The following is a 20,308-nucleotide window of genomic DNA, read 5'->3' on the forward strand; positions in this document are numbered from 1 at the left end:
TAACAATTCCATAAACAGAAAAAGTGATGTCCTTGTTTTCTGAAACACGGACAGTTGATATTGTGTACCCTCACCCAGTGGATAATGCACGACCCATTTTTATGTAGTAGACCTAGTGATGCAGAACTATCGATACTATCGATAGCTGAGTCACTATCGAACTATCGATGGTAAAAGATACTATCGATAGCGCTATCGATAGTAAGTACTATCGATAGTTTAAAATCAACAGCGCGAACTCATTGCAGAATAAACTTGGTTCCCCGCGCGCGTGGTACATAGTGGAGCCGGAGTAGCAGGCTGAAGGGCAAGAAAGTGAACATGCCTGTGTTCTTCACCAGAGTGCTTCGCTGACACACGATCATAAAGTCAAACTGTTCAGCTGTAGCGGAAATTAAGGCGTTACATGGGGTCGAACTGCGCGGCTTCATATGTATATTGTATTTTATGATTTCAAAATAAAAAAAAAAATATCAAGAACTAAGTTTGTTAATTGTAAGATGGAACTGGTTGCTTTTAAATGTGAATTTATTGATGGACATATGCCGCCATTTTACAGCGAAAGCTGTTATGAGATCATTTCAGCGGCCGTTTTTGGCGCCGTAGTTGTCCGCCGCCGCCGCCGCCGCTGCTACCGCCGCCGTTGCCGGTGTCCGTAACCAATATCGCTCGAAATAAGAAAAAATACGAAATAAGAAAAAAATTCCAGGATGGAACGGGGTTCGAACCTGGGTCCTCTGCATGGGAGCCCAGTATTCAAGCCAGTTGTTGAATCTGCTTTGCAAAAAGGTCATATACAGGCTTCATGTCGGGATGGAACCACATTAACATATGCAATGTAGCGTGGTAGAAGAGTAAAATGAGCACCAAGCGTCGCACAACGCGAATTCTGTAATCAGGCATTACACAATGCGATTTGCGAAACGAGTAGGTTGTTGAATGCTTCGAACCCATTACAAAGGTCTCCGCCATAATTCTTCATCGTCATCAGGCACAGCATCAACAAAGTGCGCATAATGTCTTACATGCGTTTAGCAGGTACCACGGCTCTCCGTAGAATGACGAAAAATGGCATAGTGCCTGCTTCCCAACTTCTAAAAAATTACAATGATTTATAGCGTAGTGGGTCCCACGCAAGTGCACTTGTATTGGTTGCCAAGGAAGCCCATAAGTGCATGATCCATTTCCTCGGGGTCTTAGTAAAGTTCCTTGCCCCCCCTCTCTCTCCCACGTCAACGTATGTTATACAGCATGGCGGGAGAGGGAAATTGCGACCGGGCGTCACCCAATGCAAACTGCATAACTGGTGGGCCGTTTAAAGCTTCCAACCCATTAAACATTGCTGAGCAATAATTCTTAATCGTCATCAGTCGTCGCGTCAACAAAGTGCACATAATGCCTTACAGACGTGTAGCTGGTGTCTCGCCTCTCCGCAGAATGACGAATAATGGCTTAGTAGGTGCTTCCCAACTTCAGAAAAATTGTTATTTATGGCATAGTGGGTACCTTGCTAGTGTACTTGTATTAGTAGCCCCAAGATAGCATACAATGGGCTCTAGAAACGCCCCTCTTCCAGCTTTCGCTGTGACTGTGCTGCGGTTTCAGCGCAGGCCTGGCGTTTTTTTTTTCACAACGCAAATAATTTCTCTCGCCATAAAATTGCTCATAAATTAAGCGAAGCTGATAGTAGGCTATCGTGAATGTTTTGGCAATTTGGCCAGCCAGCAACAGCATCGTTATACGCACCACTATGGATAGTTCGACACGTGGTTGTGACAGTGGAGAATGCTGCAGCAAGACTGGGAAATACGAAGCTCTTTATTTGGTCCAGAACTTGCGCCCAGAATATCAAAACTCAGAATACAAGTGATACACGCTGCGCACTGATAGCGGCGAGAACAGTCGCCGGCCATCGAGTAATCTGATAATCGGTGGAACGCTTGGCCTTTTATGCATCAGTCATCAAATCTTGTAGCGTTATCGCTGGTGCTCACGTAAGCTCTCGAATAAACTTGAATATTCGCGTCCGGCGCGTAATCTTAAAATGTCAAACAATCGCGAAGGTTCTCAAACATTGCGGCGCGGTAACCGTGAAATGATGCTAACAGTCTGTGGGTGAAACCCGAATACACATAAACAAAGCAATAAACACGCATGACAGTAATATCGCTAGTAATATTACCGATGGTAGTACAGATTTGACTATCGATAGTTTATCGTTAGTAGCACTATCGATAGTTTGTTTACACTATCGATAGTTTCAAGGAAACTATCGATGCTATCGATAGTCAGTTTACCGATAGTTCTGCATCACTAAGTAGACCCCGTTCACCTTCTGAAGTGCATCAGAAACAACTGGTTGAACCAGAATAATCCATGAACGTGTATCTTCTGCCCTGCAATTTTCAGCACATCATCGTTAGTACGGCTTAATGGAGCATCTTTCAAAGCTATTGCACGCTTCGGAGCAACACAGCGTCAGAAAGTTTGGTTATGGATTGAGCTACAAAGCATTGCACCCGTCGAACATTGAGCGGCAGAATGTGAAGCTTGTTTTAGAAGTTGTCAGTTCATTTGTGGCAGAGGCTCTAAAAATGCTCGGGTACGAGCCTAATTTGAATTTCGCCGAAGGGAGAGTGCACTTCATTGACCTAATATTGAAGTGGTGGCATAACGTCAGTGTTAAAAGCCCCTGCAAGGGCCGTCGCTTAAGAGATCCTCTGCAGGACCCAGTCAGAAGTTTGACTGTCAAGCAGATAGAAGTTCCTAATTATTTCCTGGATTGGCTGGATACATGGCGAGACGTCAAGATGGATACAGGCGCACTATCCGCGGAAACGCACTCAGCATTGCGGCTGACTTGTTACGCGCTTGTATAGCTGTGCCGTTACTGCCTTGAAGAATTGAATTTTGACTACATATTGCTGGGCAAATTTCAGACGGACTGTCTTGAGGAATGGTTCGGACAGTACCGGCGGCTGTCAGGAACGAATTATCACATCTCAATACAGCAAGTGTTCGAGTCGGAGAAAAAACTGAAGCTACAGGACAGTTCGGTATTTCGAGATACAGTAGAAACCCGCAATAACGAAATCAGCGGGGAAAGCACAAAATTTCGCTCTTGCGGGAATTTCGTTGGCGTAAGAATGCGGCAGAAAAGGCATGAAAATTACAAAAAAAAACACTTTTCCAAAAGTCAGTAAGTTTGCTTTGGCGGGACTTACCATGCAGCAGTTTCATGCCTCTCGATCGGGAATCTCGTTTTCCACGGCACAAATTTCGCCCCATGCACTGGTCAGTGACAGCGGCACTGCGCTGTCACCAGAACCGTCATCAACTGCGCCTACAGGCGAACCTTCTTCAGGCTCCGCTGGATCAGTGCGGATCAGCGCAGAATCGTGGACAGCGAGCTGCACGCAACGCCGAATTCTTCGGCGATGTCCATTTTTTCCCGCTCTTTTCCACCTCACTGATGATTGCACCATTATCTTCCAGCGTGATGAACTTCCGCTTTTTCGTTGGAGGCAGCATCTTCGCAGGCAGCGAAATCGGACGAAGCAATCGCAACACACAGTTCACGTTGCACCAAGCGACCGAGCAAATGCTCCACAAATGGCTCCACACACGCGACCATGTGCGCGCAAAGCCGACAAAGCCAGGCACAGAGCCAAGCCAACGAACGAAACTCCATGAGGAATGTGGATTTGGCTACATAGTCCGCGAAACGAGCAGGTTTTTCGGCAAGTCATCATCATCATCATTGTCGCCAGCTTTGTTTTTTTTTGTAAACAATGATGGCGGCTGCTTCTGAAGTGAGCTGTAGCGACAGTTTTGCACAATTTATGTGTAGCATGAATGTATTTTAGCAGTTTTCGAGTGTGGTTAATGTTGCGAGAGTAGATTATTTGCGCACTCGCGTGTCAAAAGTTTCGTAATGGGGGAGGGCGGTATGAATATCCTTCGTAGTCGCGAGTTACGAAATGCATCGACTCCTATGGGCGTTCGCCGGTGCCCCGAGAATATCTCGTTGCGGTGAGAATTTCGTTCCCTCGGGATTTCGTTATCGTAAATTTCGATTGTATGTAAGAATTACAGAAGCCATGTGGTACTTGACGGTGCTCAGTTGACAGAGTAGTACGGTATAAAGATATGACACGGTGACACAACAAATAAGGAGTAAATTTTGCCAGCAATCACGTACATCGCTGGCTTTTGCGCCCATGCTGCGTTAAGAACGCTGCCTTGTGAGGATTGTTCCAAGAATATTACATCTCGGGACCGGGAAATTCAACTTGAGAGCAATCAGCTTATTGAGAACATCTCGAGAGGCGCTCTGAAGTACCCAAGCCGGCTGTCGTTAATGCAATTTTGCATGCCCAGATTGTACCTGAACAGCTTATCAAAAAAAATCACGCCATATCCACGAAGTGAATCATGATTTAGGAGCTGGCTCCGAGATAATCGAGTTTTGCCTGAGTTATTGTCACCATCAAGGCTCTCGAAGAACAAGAGGAAGACTTCTCTTTCGCGCGAGCGTGCGCATGCTACAGTTGGCTATGCTATATATGGTTTTGCCTCGTTATTATCATCAGCAAGGTACTCGAAGAACAAGAGGAAGAAGACTTCTCTTCCGCGCCAGCTGCGCCTGTAACTGTCGCCTCTGGAACTAAGGTTACGCCTACGACGCGGGACTATGCCCCAGCTTAAGGAGCTGGCGAGCCAGCTCCTAAAAGTGAATGCAACGCGTTTTCATGAAACGCCAAATCAGAAGGGGCTTCTTGTGGCTGTCACAGACACTTTTGTGAAAATGAAAATTTCGATGTCTCTTTCAATGACCATCACCCAGATATTGTGTTAAATAACATACTTGTGGCAGCGGCGAACACTCTCCTCAATAACTATGTGTCTATGAAGACAGATGTTCTAAAGAGCACAAAAGCGCAGGCACAACAGAGAAAAGTGCAGAAGTTCAGAAAATGAGTATTACAAGTTTCGGCGCATCTTATGGAACAGTGCGTCTTTGTGTGTGTGTGTGTGTGTGTGTGTGTGTGTGTGTGTGTGTGTGTCTGTGTGTGTGTGTGTATGTGTGTGTGTGTGAATAAACAATAAAAAGTCACAGTTTCGCCGCAACGGCGAAGCAATGAATGCGATAGCAATAAATTGGAATGTAACGCGAAGAACGGAAAGCAGCTCGAAATTGCCAGCGCGTTGCTCGAACCCAAAGGACGCACGAAAATAACGCACACAGGACGAGCGTGAACTGTCACGCGTCACAGCTCGACACCTGAAGCGTACTGCTCAAACACAAAGCAGGGCGCACTATACGGTCGAACAGGTACACACAGGACGAACCGAACTCCCACAGTTGTTACTTATTTCTGTTTGAAGAGCGCGCTCCTTTCGCAAACGCGGCCGCTGCAGCAAGCGAAGTGACCTTCGTGCGCTGTAACTTCAGCGCGGACACCGCGGGGAAAGCACAAGACATACAACTCCCCGTTCCACCCCCCTCCGACCGCCCATTCTTTCGTCGTGATAAGCGCACGAAGGCGACCACGTCCTGTAGGGTGAACAGCAACGGCGTTCGCAGGAGCGGGGCGACGATCTTTCAAGCGCGCCACGCACGCACGTCGCGCCGTCTATGTGGTGACTAAGAAAGCGTGCTGAAGTGAATGGTGTATATAAATAGCTCGCCGTTAGCAGGCTGAAAGACGGTTCTGTTGGTGGCCTAACTGCTAATGCCGCGCGCTGCTAAGCGAGAGGTCGCCCGTTCGATTCCGCGCGTCGCAAAGTTCTTCTGAATTATTTTCTTATGTGCATATATATATATATATATATATATATATATATATATATATATATATATATATATATACAGTGGTTCAAGGAATGCACTACGCTTTGGAGTTTTTGACGATTTGTCAGTAAGCCATTTATTATTCGATTAAAAATTAAAAAGAAGATTACACGCCATAGAACGTGCGACCGATTTATAAGAGAAATGTTTCATGGCCCAATGAATTGATGAACTGAATGAAATAAATTTTAGCATTCCAATAGCATTTATATGAACAGACTCGGCTGATTTTTGTTCGCGCCGCCATCATGCATCGTATATATATATATATATATATATATATATATATATATATATAGAGAGAGAGAGACTTATACATTTACGGAGCATGACGACGGCGACGGCAAAAATCAGCCGAGACTGTTCATATATTTAGGGGTGTGTGATTATTCAAAATTTCGAACATTTTTAGAATAACGTTTGCTATTCGATTCGATTCGCACTAGAATTTTACTATTTGAACTTTCCAAAAACAAGTACAGTCAACGTCAACTGAAAGTAACTCCTTCAAATTTTTAGTATGCTTCACCCCATTGCACTCTCGTATTGCGGCAAAGCTGCCTTTTAAGCTCCGTTACGGTCGATTTTGACAAGACATAGTCAACGTCCGATTGCAAGTGGTCCCTAGATTTTCAATATGCTTCACCTCATCACACGCCGGTATTTTGGCAAAGCTGCCTTTCAAGCTCCGTTACGGTCGAACTTCGCCAAGACACAGTCAACGTCCGATTGGAAGTGGTCCTGAGATTTTAGATGTGAAGCATCTTATAGCGGAGTTCAATCCGGCGGTTGTGGTGGTGTGTGGCGTGACCACCCTTACTGCGCATGCGCAAGGCCTCTCCACTACCCCTCTCCCCTTTCCCCCTCACCACTCACCCTCTGAAACGCGGGCCCTACATGCCGAAACACTGCTTCGCATCGCCTCATGGTCCCCTTTAGTTGGAGATGATGTGATTTTTTCAATATGCTTTAGCTCATCACAAACCTGCAATGCAGCAAAGCTGCCTTTCAAGCTCTGCTACGGTCGCAAATGTACTAACTCAAGAAACGCTGGTTCCAACATGGAGATGAAAGATGTGGCAGAGGTGGGGACTCAATTAATGCTGTTTTGGACCTGCAATTTGGGCAGGAAGTCCGAAAAATTGGAAGCCGAAGCTTTTTAGCATCGAAAATTTCAGATGTTATATATCGACGTCTACGAGGCAGACTTGGAAGTCCGGACTTGAAGGGAGCACACCCTTGTCCGCCACATCAGTCAGGCTTCCACAGAAGATGAAAGAAGAGGAGAGGCTGAGGAAATGGCATCTTCGCCTATCACGTGTAAAGAAAGTGTTGTCGGCAACACTTTGGTTGCACCAAATCATGTATATAAATACAATTCGGCCTTTACATTGCCTCATTCTTGATAAGACAACTATGAAACACCACCCCGCCAGTGCTTCATCAACCTAGCGAAAACAAACACTTTCATGTTGCTATCGCGTAAGAATATGCTTAGCAATCCTCCCCAACTTTTTTTTGCAATTTCACTTCGAAGTATTCGAGGAGCATTCTAGAAATATTCGAGAAATATTCGAAAAATATTCGTTCAGTTCGCACTCACACTTCAATATTCGAATTCGCTACGCACCAAAATTTTGCTATTCGCACAGCTCTACATATAATTGATATCGCAATAAAATTTATTTCATTTATTTCATCAATTCATTGGGCCATCAAACATTTCTCTTATAAATCGGTCGCACGTTCTATAGCATGCAATTTTTCTTATTTTTAAGTGGAATAATAAATGGCTTACTGACAAATCGTCAAAAACTCCAAAGCGTAATGCATTCCTTAAAGGACCCCTGACACCGAATTTGGAAACTCGAGATGCTTGTGTTGTTTGATAGTCCTGCATGCGGGGGCACTTCTGACCAATTATGAGTGACGAGCGTTGCCTTTAAGATATTTTAATTTGGTTTTAAAGTAAGCCTGAGTGCTCATCTGAATTTTGAACTCCTATCAACATAACCACTAGTATGACGTAGACGTAGGCCCCCTGTGACGTTGCAGAGGTAAGGCAAGTGTTGTCGACGTCACAGACAGAAATATGCGCGGTGCATGCACTGTGGTATATTGCGAAGCATGTTTGCTCTCCCACCTTCTCCTTCTTCGGTACGTGTCGGCAGGCAGCGTGAGCTCTCCGTGTGTGTGTTCTCCAACTGGCAGTTCAACAAGCGCGTGGCTGACGTCACCCAATACTGAGCGCATGTCATCACGCGTGCCCCGAGGCGCGACCGCCGCGGCGCGGCGCTAGTTTCTTATCCTCTTTCGGCGCGCGTTTTGAACCTACACTAAAAATGGCCATAATTAACGCTGCTAGGATTATTTAGACATCACGTTGGAAGATTTACGGTGTCATTCCGTGATTACAAGACATTGACCTACTTATTACAACATAAATGTCACAAACAAGAAATCGGCTGTCGGGGGCCCTTTAAACCAACACCAATCGGAACGCTAAAGGCGATATGAAGCTGTCGCACACACAAAAAATCGCCGCGAACGCTTCATCTTTTCACGGGAAACGCTGGTGGCAATTCCTTCACATTCTCCCATATTCCCGGTCGCTCGGCCTAGGCGCGTGACGTCACGGCGGTAATGAGTGGGCCTGAAGTTTTTTTCTAGGTGACGTTGGCTGAGGTCGTCTCCCGCGGAATGTTAAAGAGTTAACACAGATTACACCACGGCCGGGCTAGAAACGCAACGCAATTCGTGTCTCCTGTGTAGTCTGACCGTGATCTCTCACGGTTCCAGCGGGGAACGCGATATGCCGTCTAGGCTAGGGTTACAGACCTATTTTTAAATATATTGATGTTATAATGGACGCTTGGGCTAAAGCCGGCACCCCGCGGTGTGTTAAGGCGTCGACAAAATTATACTTTTGGAAACGCGCCGAATCGAACGGCTGTAGCAGTGGTGCGACGGAGCGTTGCCAGAGCTAATCGCGGAGGCCACGAATTACTTCCCTCTACCACGCCCAGACGCCAACACCACGCCGCGAACCAAGAGCACTGTGAGAGAAAAGTGTGAGTGATAAAAGCCGCGTTCGCGAAGCCTCCTGAATGTGTGACCGTGGCACGGTTGTTGAGCGCCTGTGACCTACCGTCGCGGACCGAGACGTTGTGCGTTCGACTCCCGAGTACGGAAGTCTGTAATTGTAGTGTTTTTTTTAACACGAAATTGTTTTATGCCGGTGTCGACCAAGACTTTCACGACGTATTTCCGTCACGGAATTGCGTCAGCAAAATGAATGTCATCAGATGGAAAAGAAAAAAAAACTTAAGAAAACGTTCCGTTCACAGGAGTCGAACCCATGACCTCTCGGTTCTCGACAATCGCTGGCAGGCGTTTAGCCCAGTGAGCTACCGCCAAACACAAAACGGCAGCTACCTAAACGCGCGTTTTATTTTTCATACTTTCCTCTCGCAGTGCTCTTGGATGGATGGATGGATGGATGGATGGATGGATGGATGTATAGATGCTATGAGCGTCCCCTTTATAACGGGGCGGTGACATGCGTGCCAGCAGGCTCGGGAAAAAACGCCGTTGCTTCGACCGTCCCATTCGGCGCGTTTGCAATAGAAGTGTTATTTCGTCAACGCTTTAACACACCGCGAGGTGGTGGCTTTAGCCCAAGCCTCGGTAACAGCATTCATCCATATCAAAAAATAGCTCTCCGACGCTCACCTGGTTGTCGCACCGCGTTCCTCGTTCGCCCTGTGAAAAAACGGCCACGCTAGAGGGAAGACACGACGTGCGTAGCGTTTCTCTTCGCGTTTCACGACGCTTTGAAGGAATGCATATCGAGTAGCAGTGTTTATTGCGTGGTGTAAACTTTGCGTGCTACAAGGATAAGAGTGGAAGAGGAAAGAACGTATCGCTCTTTCCTCGTCCCCTATTGTCCTTGTTGCGCGCAATGTTTACACCATGTACAACCAACTGACTTCTACCCTGGCCCTTCTAGCGTTTATTAGGTGTTTCTTGAGGCCATATTTGCGCGAGATTCACCATATACGGTGTCCACGTATATCTTAAATCATGATCATGGGCGTTTGTCGTCGGTACAAAGATGTGCCACTAGGCGTCAACGTGAGCGCGTCCACATGAAGCTGTGCTATATCTGCGAACCAACCGTGGACATTCTACAAGGCCTCATATACCCATGCACTATAAACAATCAATTACTTCTGTGATGATACGTTCCACTTTCTTGTTGTACCGATTCCTATGACAGAGCGATCAGCCATCGTTTTTCTTTCCCATGTGATCGTGTGCATTTTGCTGGCGTATTTGCGTTACGTAATTACGTGATGAAAGTCATGGTGAACCCCAGCATAAAATCTTTCGTGTCAATAACTGCAAAGGAACTTCCAAAAGCTTCCAGCACGCGTCTTTCATTTGGTCCTATCCCAGCCCCAGCCACTGTATTACCGGTTACAGTGTCACAACGGAGCAGGTCTTGCGCTGTGCGGACTATCAAAAATAGACAAGCAGGATGCACCTGTGGAGCCCATCGTTAACTACGCTCACTCACCTCTACAGAACTACAGATCTGGTTTCTTACACCGCGTTTTTTCCCACTCGGAACAAGCGACACGCACGTGCGCAATTCCGTCGACTTTATTGAAGAGGTACACGTTGTTCCTGCTGAAGCGTTTCAGTGGAAGTGGCTGTAAATATTTGCACCTCTGCCCTCGAGCCTGACAGGTCTCCGCCCGTGAGGTCTCTAATTGGAGCTCAGGTTCTCTTTATCAAATACTTCCTTCGTCTTCCAGCACTTCTGCCTGCAAATTCATGGTACTGCTATGGGCGCATTTATCTTCGTTTCTGCTACCAATCTTGTTATGGAACCCGCCGTGGTGGCCACGTGTGTATCGTGTTCAATTGCTGACCCGAAGGTCTCGGGATCAAATCCCGGCCGCAGCGGCCGCGTTTTCGATGAAGGCGAAAATGCTTGAGGCCCGCGTATTTAAATTTAGGTGCATGTTGAAAAATCTCATGTGGTCGAAATTTTAGGAGTCCTCCGCTAACGGTGCCCCTCATAATCACATCGTGGTTTTCGGATGCTAAGCCCCACCAATTATGTATTTTTGTTATGGAAGACTTCGAGCCTCGGGCGTTCACTTCTTCGACCCATTTTTCGAAGGTCTCTGTGCGATATCTAAATGATTGTTTCTGCATGATTGACAAGGATGCCCTCACTGCTTTTAGTGATCATGTGACAGTGTTGAAAAACCGATTAAGTTTACTATTGAGCATGGAGCCAATGGTTGTATACGGTTTTTTGATGTTCACAGCAAAGAGGAAAACACGGTATGAATTTCAACGTCCAAGGAATTCTACACATACAGACAGGTATTTACATTTTTGCTCAGTGCATTCGCATCACACAAATATTCTGTGTTCACTAAGCAGTTTCAGCGAGCGAAAACCGTGTGTAAAAGTCATGAGGAATACAAGTGTGATATTGAAAGCAGCTTTGAAGAAATAAAAATATGTGGATACCTCCCGCCTATGTTTTCCTCTGTGCAGAAACAACTATCGCTGCCACGTAGGTAGCGTTCAGTACCATCTCTGAAGAAGCGAATGGCCGTCCCGTATGTACCCAGAACAAGAGAGACCATCGCCCGTACCATACGCAGGTAGGACTTCAAAATTGCGCCTGCCCCAACACGGAAGCTAAGAAACGCTTTAGTGAACGTAAAATACAAGTTGCCAAGCAAAAAATGTAGTGTAGGGCGTAGTCAACGGTGTAGTCTACGGAGTAGGCTGCCATGACTATGTCTACATGTACATCGGTGAGGCAGGTGAATTCAAGAAAAAAAGTAAAAGAGCAAGAGCGCGAATATGATATCATGAAACAGCACGTGGCCTGGAATGCGTTTGCTGAACACGTATAATCCACAGGTCTAAATGTTGATTCGTGAAGTGCGCGTCTTCTGGCCAAAGAAAAGAAGGTTGCATCATGCTTGTACCTAGAATCCCTGCATATACAGACGACGGTGCATACGCTGAACAGGGGTGATATGACACTTCTGACGATGTGCTTTTGCTGACTACATCGCGTACTTATGCGTACCTAAATACGCTATGGCATTTTTATTGTGAACAAGACTTCCGCGGTGATTCTTGGCCGGTGTATCTTTTCGCGGTTACATTAAGTTTTGACCTTTCTCCCTACTGCGCACTTGCCTGGCTTGTGTAGTGGTTATGGTGCTTGACTAGTAACCCAAAAGTGGAAGGAACGAATCCCTGCCGCGGTGCCTGCACTTCGATCGCTGTGAAATGCTTGAGGCCTGTGTGCTTAGATTAAAGTGCACGTTGAAAACACGGACCAAAATTGGTGGTTGAAATTTACGGAGCCCTCCACTAGATCTCATAATCATATCGTTAGTCTGGGACTTAACACTCTCACGGGGTCGTGACGCCGACGAAGGCAGCAGGCGGCGTGTCCATGATGAAGCTCTTTATTTGGCCGAACTTGTGGCCGGGAAAAGGAAAGTCAAACTACAGCAATACACACAGTACACTGATAGCGGCGAACAGAGCGTCGGCCGTCGATAAAAACTGCTCATGGCTGGGACGCGCCGTCTTTTATACATCACGCATCGAACTTTCCAGCCTTATCACTTGTGGTCGCACAAGCTCTGGGATAAGCTACACTATTCGCGTCCTGCGCGCAATCTTAACAAAACAATCTACTACAAGCACGAAGCTTCTCGAACACTGCGGCGAGGTCAACGTCGAGCGTTGATAACCGTCCTTGCTGGTGAAACCTGAATATACCAAAATAAAACAGGGAGTGGGCGTGTTGATACTAATTATCATTTGTATTTCCCAACTGCGCGGCGTGGCAGTACCGCCACGCAGAGATAACGTCGCCACGTTGCGCGTCTGGTGTGTTCTTGTCAGCGTCTGGGACACTTTTTTTGCAGATCCTAGGAATAGAGAGAAAATAGAGAGATAGCGTATAACGTAAAGGATATGACTTAATGTTCGCTAAGTCTAGCATATATCACATCCGAGGCTATTCACTTGCAGAGCAAAATATGAACTGTAGCAGAACGGCTGAGGCTGATCCAAATAGGCCGCTAAGCTTCTTGCGAAAAGCGGTTCAGAACCTAGCGAGATAAGGAAGGGGAAGATGGGTGCTACGATTAAAGCGCGACTAGAGGGGAAAGGAATAAACACTAAAAGCGAAAAACCAAGTTCTATTCAAAGGCGAAGCAACCTAAAGTTTTACAAATGAGCTTTATTTCCCGAACGATATTATGTAGGTGTATTTTGCAAAGCATTTATCACAGTGGGTAATTATTACGAAACACTTTTTCCTTAGCGCTCTGCGAAGGGAGGCGCAGCGCGTTATTATTCATTACAGCCCTTCCGTTGCACGGAAAGCTGGCACGTAAAGTTCGTCTGCGACGACGCACCTCCTCACGCGTTTTGGTGTTTCTCACTTGCATGTGTGCTCTCAATTATTGTAGTGAGAACTCAATTATTACTCTGCGCGGACGTTTAAGGTACCTTTCATTGTTGTTGAACGTGTTGTGTCCGGTGTCCAAAGGACAACTGGAAGATGCGCCTAACATTGAACGCCGACCGTTTGCCTTGCCTGGGTGCCCCCGCAAGCTGTGGAAGGTTTCAATAGAGGGATTCCACCGACGTCACTGAAACCACCATGTTGGTTCACCGCTTAATATAAGACGAAAGGTTTGTGACGTCGCGTTAGTGTTGTCATTACATCACTTGCAATTTCTTCTTTAATTGAAGCGCATATTCCAGTAGCGTTGTGGCCGCATCGTTATCATATTGCAGCAGGTTAACTGGAATGTGATTACGCTGCCTTTACGTCATCAAAGCCGCCATGTTGAACAACCAGTACGTTATGACACTGCGTCCATCACATCACGTGCAGACTATCTATAGCATCACACGTACGCCTGGCTACCCATGTCTTTTAGATAAGAGAGCGAGGCAACGATAAGACACCGAGGCAACGGTTTAGAGTAGTGTGCTCGCTACATTTTCTTGAACCAGTAGAACCAGTATTCCTGCGACCCGGTTTCCTTCATGAACACGGATTGCCAACTACAATTACTGTTGCCGGTGAGCAGATCGCGAAGTTGTTTATCGCACAACAATTTGCATACCTCGTTACACCTAAGGATAATTTAGTGGATCATAAGGTAAAACATAGTGTGCGTAGTATCCACGCAGTCTTTGTACATATTACTACGCTTGGTGCGCATTATGTACAATGCGAGAAAATTGTGTTGTTGCGACCATTGAATAACACTCAAATTTCCTAATTTTAACGTGACTAGGGGTCATATCTACTTCTCAGAAAAAAGCACACTAGCAATGTGCACTTTCAGGCACCTGCACATGGGCGAAGCAAATACGATATGCTGTGAATATGCGATGTACGCTGCTCCTTGCTTTAATACAGCTGCAAAAGATGCCTCCAATGAAAAATAAAAGTTGCAAGAATGAGTTCTCTAGTGAAATCAAGGCAAATTCAACGACAATGCACTTAAATACCACTCGCTAGTCTTGAGTCGGTAGCAGTTTACCTAGCGCTGACTTGAAGCGTACTCGGAAAACACTCGCGGGATCGCCTAGCGCGAGTCTTTAGCGATCAGGTGCGTACGAAAGCTAGTTTAGATGAAATTACGTGCCTGTGCAGAGAAAGGGACGTCGGTTTCAAGCAAATATTGTGTCGCATATGCATTACTTTTTTGATCAGCCGGAAATGTTCCGTCCTCACACAGATGGCGCTAAGCCCCATGAGCAGCTGTGAGCAGCCATTTTGTGAACGTATATCGTTCTATGGAAGCCCCGCTACCACTTACATTTATCTTCGAACGGTGCTTTTGCGCGCGCCAGTCACTGTTCGGAACCAAAACGCGGTGCTGCTCCCGTCGAGGAAAGCAGTTCGTGTCGGCACTTTATCTCGTTGTTCTAGTAACCAATACATTTCATTTAAAGCAGTGTTAAATAACTCCCAGCACTATCGCAGCTCGCGCGATGTCTGGGAAGCATCGGCAAGTCATCGCAGGAATGGTGCCAAAACGAAACCTAGCAGGTAGCTCCTGAAATGCTGCAAAATGTGACTCGTTTCGTTCTTGCGCCCAAGAGAACTTGGGAGATAGCGGTTACAGCACTGTTTGCAGCGCTTGCAACAATAAAATAGCGCTTGCAGCACGTTTATTGCTAGGCTTGCTTGCAGCGCTTGCAACAATAAACGTTTACTCCTTCTCCTCCTACTAGATGACGATTCGCTACAACAATTGGTGGACTGTTACGCTTATAACGTTAAACAATCGCTTTCTTTCCTGTGGAAGTCGTAAAAGCAGTGATAGCTTTCTTTCTCACCTGTGGGCAAGCTCATGTGCTAGCACAAATACACCGTAGTAGCTGCCCGCTCTTTCTTCAGTCATCCCGACTCTCCACTTGGTACAGGCGCCGGCAAGATACGCAAAACCTGGATAAGAATATCGACATACAGCTTCCTTATTATACAGAAGTAATAGCAATGGAGAGCCATAGAAAAATGAGATAGAAAACACAACTTGTACAATTGATTTCATCAGTCAAGGAACACGAGAGTGGATCCTTGCATAATAGCATATACATTAGAATAATGTGCTCGTGGGAAAATTACCATATTTACAGCAAATGTTTACGCGCTCGAATACCAGTACGCGCAAATATCTGCGATGAAGCTGTGACACTAGCAGGTTCAGCCCCTTATTCCCTGACTTGGGGATAATGTGATTAGAAGTAGATTCCGATCAAACCTAGCGCGAGATCATTATTACCGCTTGCTTGAACTCCAGGCTGAACTGTGTATAGTTCGGTGTTAACACCGGTGACCTCTGCCCTTGTCACCGCCGAATACATCCTTAACTCATTATGGAAAGTGTTCCGCTCGTACACAACTAAAAGTTAGGGGAAGAAGACAAACAGGCAATTCTCTTACGTCTTTGTTGCTGCACGCTGAAATCTTTGTATAATGAATTTCTAACTCGGCCAGGTTTCTACACTTTTACATTTTAGTCTAGTCACTTGTCATTTTGAAGATTTTGGCGGGCTTTCTTTATCAACCAGAAACAATGAGGACACATTTAGTACATTGTTGATTACAACGCAGTTAGATGTCACCTGAACATGCCTACGTATGCCTCATGGGTATTTTGGTGATTAGATCAGCACTCGCACAGTTACAGGTTTAATGATGAATAATTGATTCATCATCATTATTATCATCATCATCAACAGCCTGACTACGCCCCCTGCAGGGCAAAGGCCTCTTCCACGTTCCGTCAATAAACACAGTCATGTGCTTACTGCTGCCACGTTATAACCGCTGTAGGAAAGCCTTGGAAGTCTGCAGTGTGTTGTCATCTCTAGCATCTTCTAGTGGGTCATCCTCTTCGGCTACTTTCGGAGAGAACGCAGGTCATGCTGAGAGTCGGTTTCCCGACTTGACTGTCGCTGTCCTGCATCGTCGCGTACTGCCCACCAATAAACACCTTTACACCTTAAACTTCGTAACCTTATCTGCTCACCTAATTTTCCGTCTCCCCCTCGCGCGTTTGCCGTCTCTTGGAATCCAGTCAGTTACTCATATAGAGTAGCGGTTATAGTGCCTATGCGCTACATGCCCTGCCTATGTCCATTTCATCTTGATTTCAAAGTTCTAAGATGTCCTTAACACATATTTGTTCCCTGACCCACTCTGCTCTCTTCGTGTCTCTTAAGGATACAACTATCATTTTCCTTTCAAATGCTCACTGCGTCATCCTCAGTTTAAGTTGAACGCTCTTTGTAAGCCTCCAGGTTTCTGCTCCGTAGGTGGGTACCGGTAAGATGCAGCTGTTATATACGATCCTGTTGAGTGATAGTGGCAAACTACCATTCGTGATTTGAGAGCGCTTGCCGAATGTGCTCCATCCCATCCTTATTATCCTAATTACATCAGTCTCATGGCTCGACTCCGTGGTTACTACCTGTCCTAAGTAGAATAATCGATTACACCTCATTAAAGGAAATATTGGTAGTGGATACTCCAGTGTACTGGGAACATCTGTTCCCAGTCTACAGGCATGGATCAGGAAAGGGGGTGCTGATATAGATTCTTGGTACCTCGTAGCTTTTTCTCCTTATCACATAGAACATGCTTCATCAAAAAATAATAATATCAATTCTTGCGAACACTGTAGAAAGTCATATACCCTGTAGTTAGGGGGCGCACTGCCAGTGTCGTGATAAGACGTGCTGAGGCCAGTGTACTTAGATTTAGGTGCACGTTGAAGAACCCCATGTGGTCGAAATTTCTGGAGCCCTTCACTACGGCGTCCCTGATAATCGTATCGTGGTTTCGGGACGTTAAACCTCAGATATTATTAATGATAAGACGTGCGGTTGATAAGATTGATTATCATGTAAAAAAGGCAAATTTCGCCATTACAGTCACTCTTTTCGGGCTCAAATTCATGAGCGGTTTTCGACAAAATTCCCCATTGAATAAAGTGTCGCTAGTTGCCAGCCAAAGTGCATTGCTCCACTCTTCTGACCTTCGATTTCGGATAAGGTCAAACTCACAGGCAGTACTCAAGTTTTTTTTTTCGCGTAAGCTGTTCTGAGCTCATTCCCATAGCCAATTTACGCGGAAATTTGGTTTGCCAGCACCGCCGCGGTCTTCCGCACCTGTCTCTCCTTATAAAAAAGAAAATCCGAGTGCATGATGAATCCGTAATGGACACTCGCTGTGGAAACACGCACGGCAATACGTATCTCTAGTTGGGGACATTAACAAGTGTTCACGCTCACGGCCTTCGCGACGCGATGGAAAGACCCGAAATGAGAGAAACTAAAACGGCACCGCGTCGTCGACCTGTGAACCCAACCCCTCCGACAGCGTCCGAACCGGCCTCGATATTCGGGCTTATCTTAAATTTTGCCTCGTGCCAGTTGATCATCTAGATTTTGGTACCGTATAACAGCCTGTGAAATCCACTAGAGGGTGCTAGATAAAGGTGCCATTTTGAACCAGAATTCTTCAAGAAAATTGATTTTGCGATACTCGTTCGGTAAAAAACAGAGCAGGCGCGGCCGGATTGTTTTATTCAGCAGGCCTAAGTCCTTGCTGTGTCAGCGTCGAGTCACGGCTCGCACACCGCTTGAACTTTTTTCTATTATGGTGAAATCCCGAATCACCGCAGCATTTCACACATTTTGACTTATTGTACGGAGAAGATGTCGTCAATTTTTTTTCTTCACTTTCCTATCTCCTTTCCTCTTTTTCTCCTCCTAACTTCCTTTCCTCTGTCTCTTCCCTCCTCCCGAAAGAGCAGGCAGGCGTTGTGCCCCTCTTGGTGGCAGTTGCCAGCTTGCTCTCTCCCTCTTTTCTGTGTGTCCTTGTGCTTGTATGTATACAAATCAAATAATAATAATAATAATGTCGTTAACTAGGTGTGGTGTGGAGGCACAGCACGACAACTCGTGCCGGCCCATGAGATCTTGCTTACGGTTGACAAGGCTTTGACTGTGAAGGAAAAGACAAATTTGAGTTGCCAAGATTATTCAGGGATTCAAAGATCCTAAAGTTGGTGGGCTTGCCAAATGTATGACTGAGGAAGCAACAGCAATGCATGGAATGCAAATGCCGAGTTGGCGAAGTCTTGCAGGAATCCAAAGATCCGTAAGCCTTCTCTGGAATACCACGTATCGCTCTCTTGAAGATTCGGCGTATATGGCAGTCCGGGGACTCAGGCGCGTAATAACTAGAGCGCTATCGCACAACGACCGGCAAGGCAGATCAGCTGCGTATTTGACGAGAGGACTAACATGCGGGTGATGTTTGCCAAGACATAGTTGCATCTGCTAACCTTTTGACATGCCTCTTGAGCTCCCAGATGTACCACACCACAATATTAAATAATGGTGAGCAGATTCACAAACCACGGATACGTTACCGGAGCTTCTGTCGCTACGCTCACGCTCCAGCACGTACCGCGCCTGCGCTACAATCTTCCAAACATCAAGGCTGAGAGCAATGCGACCGACTCACGGGCGGCATCCGCTGGTCAAGGACAACGGTCGATGACGGCGCAGGTGAGGAGATGATTGCTACAATGCACTGTCCAGTAGACCGCATGGTATCTTTCTCCCTTCAGGCAGTTATTGGGACTAAAGCCCCTTAATATTCCAAAGTAGCGGCGCTCTTTTATCTATGCCACCTCACCCTCGCCGTGCCGTCAATCTCCTCTTTCTTCACCCTCTCTTTCACGGAGCCGGCGCATCCGCAACGCTGAATGGCTGCGACGCGCGATACCTCCCAGTCAGGTGACCCTGACGTCACTAGAAGCGAGCGCAAGCAAACTTCGCGCGCTTTCTGTTGCTCACGCACGTCATGAACCCTCCAGGCGTCAAACCTACAGACGTGTGTGTACGGGTGTGTGCAGGTGTATGCGTGTTTGCATGTGTGCATATGTGCGCCTGCGTCTGTATGTGCGTGTGCTTGCGTTTGTGTGTCTTCGCGCGTGTTTGTGCGTGTACGCACGGGTGTGTGCGCCTGCGCGTGCATGCGTTTGTGTGTTTTTGCGCGCGTGTATGTAGGCCTATGTGCATGCCTGTATTACGCGTGTGTGTATGTGCGTGTGTGCATGTATCGCATGTGCATGCGCATGTGCATGTATATGCGTGCGTGTCTGTATCACTTGTGCATGCGCGTACGTGTCTGTATCGCTGTGTATGTGCGTGTGTGTGTATCGCGTGTGCATGTATGTGCTTGCGTGTCCGTATTGCGTGTGTATTTATGTGCGTGCGTGTATCGCGTGTATATGCGCGTGTGTATGTATGTATGCGCGCGCGTGTCTACATCGCGTGTGTATGTATGTATGTGCATGCGTGTCTGTATCGCGTCTGCATGTATGTGCGTGCGCGTCTGTATCGCTTCTGTGTGCGCGTTTATATGTATGTATGTGCGTGCGTGTCTATATCCCGTGTGTATGTGCATGTGTATATAAGTGCGTGCGTGTCTGTTCGCATGTGCACGCACGTGTGTCTGTATCACATGCGTACGCGCGTGCGTATGTATGTGCGTATCTGCCTATGTATGTGTGTATGCGCGCGCGTACCTGTATCGCGTGCGTAGGATCGTGTGTATCTATGTGCGTGCGTGCCTGTATCGCGTGTGTGTCTATGTGCGTGTGTGCGTGTATGTGCGTGTCTTTATCACGTATGTATGAGCGTGTGTGTGTGCGTGCGTGCCTTATCGCGTGCGTATGATCGTGTGTATCTATGTGCGCGCGTGTCTATATCGCGTGTGTATCTATGTGCGTGTGTGTATGTGTGTGCGTGTCTTTATCACGTGTGTATGAGCGTGTGTGTGTGCCTGCGTGC

The 20,308-nt window shown here is 46.5% G+C and overlaps 1 protein-coding gene across 1 annotated transcript in view; it reads right to left on the reverse strand.

Annotated features, from left to right (window-relative positions):
- The window catches only part of LOC119381996 (uncharacterized), a 94,798-nt gene that overhangs the window by 17,463 nt on the left and 57,027 nt on the right, over positions 1-20,308 (reverse strand). Inside the window, exon 9 of the mRNA XM_037649741.1 lies at positions 15,275-15,383. Within this exon, the coding sequence (XP_037505669.1) occupies positions 15,275-15,383 (109 nt within the window). The remainder of the gene's footprint in view (positions 1-15,274; positions 15,384-20,308) is intronic.

Source organism: Rhipicephalus sanguineus, chromosome 2 (genome assembly GCF_013339695.2).
Source record: "Rhipicephalus sanguineus isolate Rsan-2018 chromosome 2, BIME_Rsan_1.4, whole genome shotgun sequence".
NCBI lineage: Eukaryota > Metazoa > Arthropoda > Arachnida > Ixodida > Ixodidae > Rhipicephalus > Rhipicephalus sanguineus.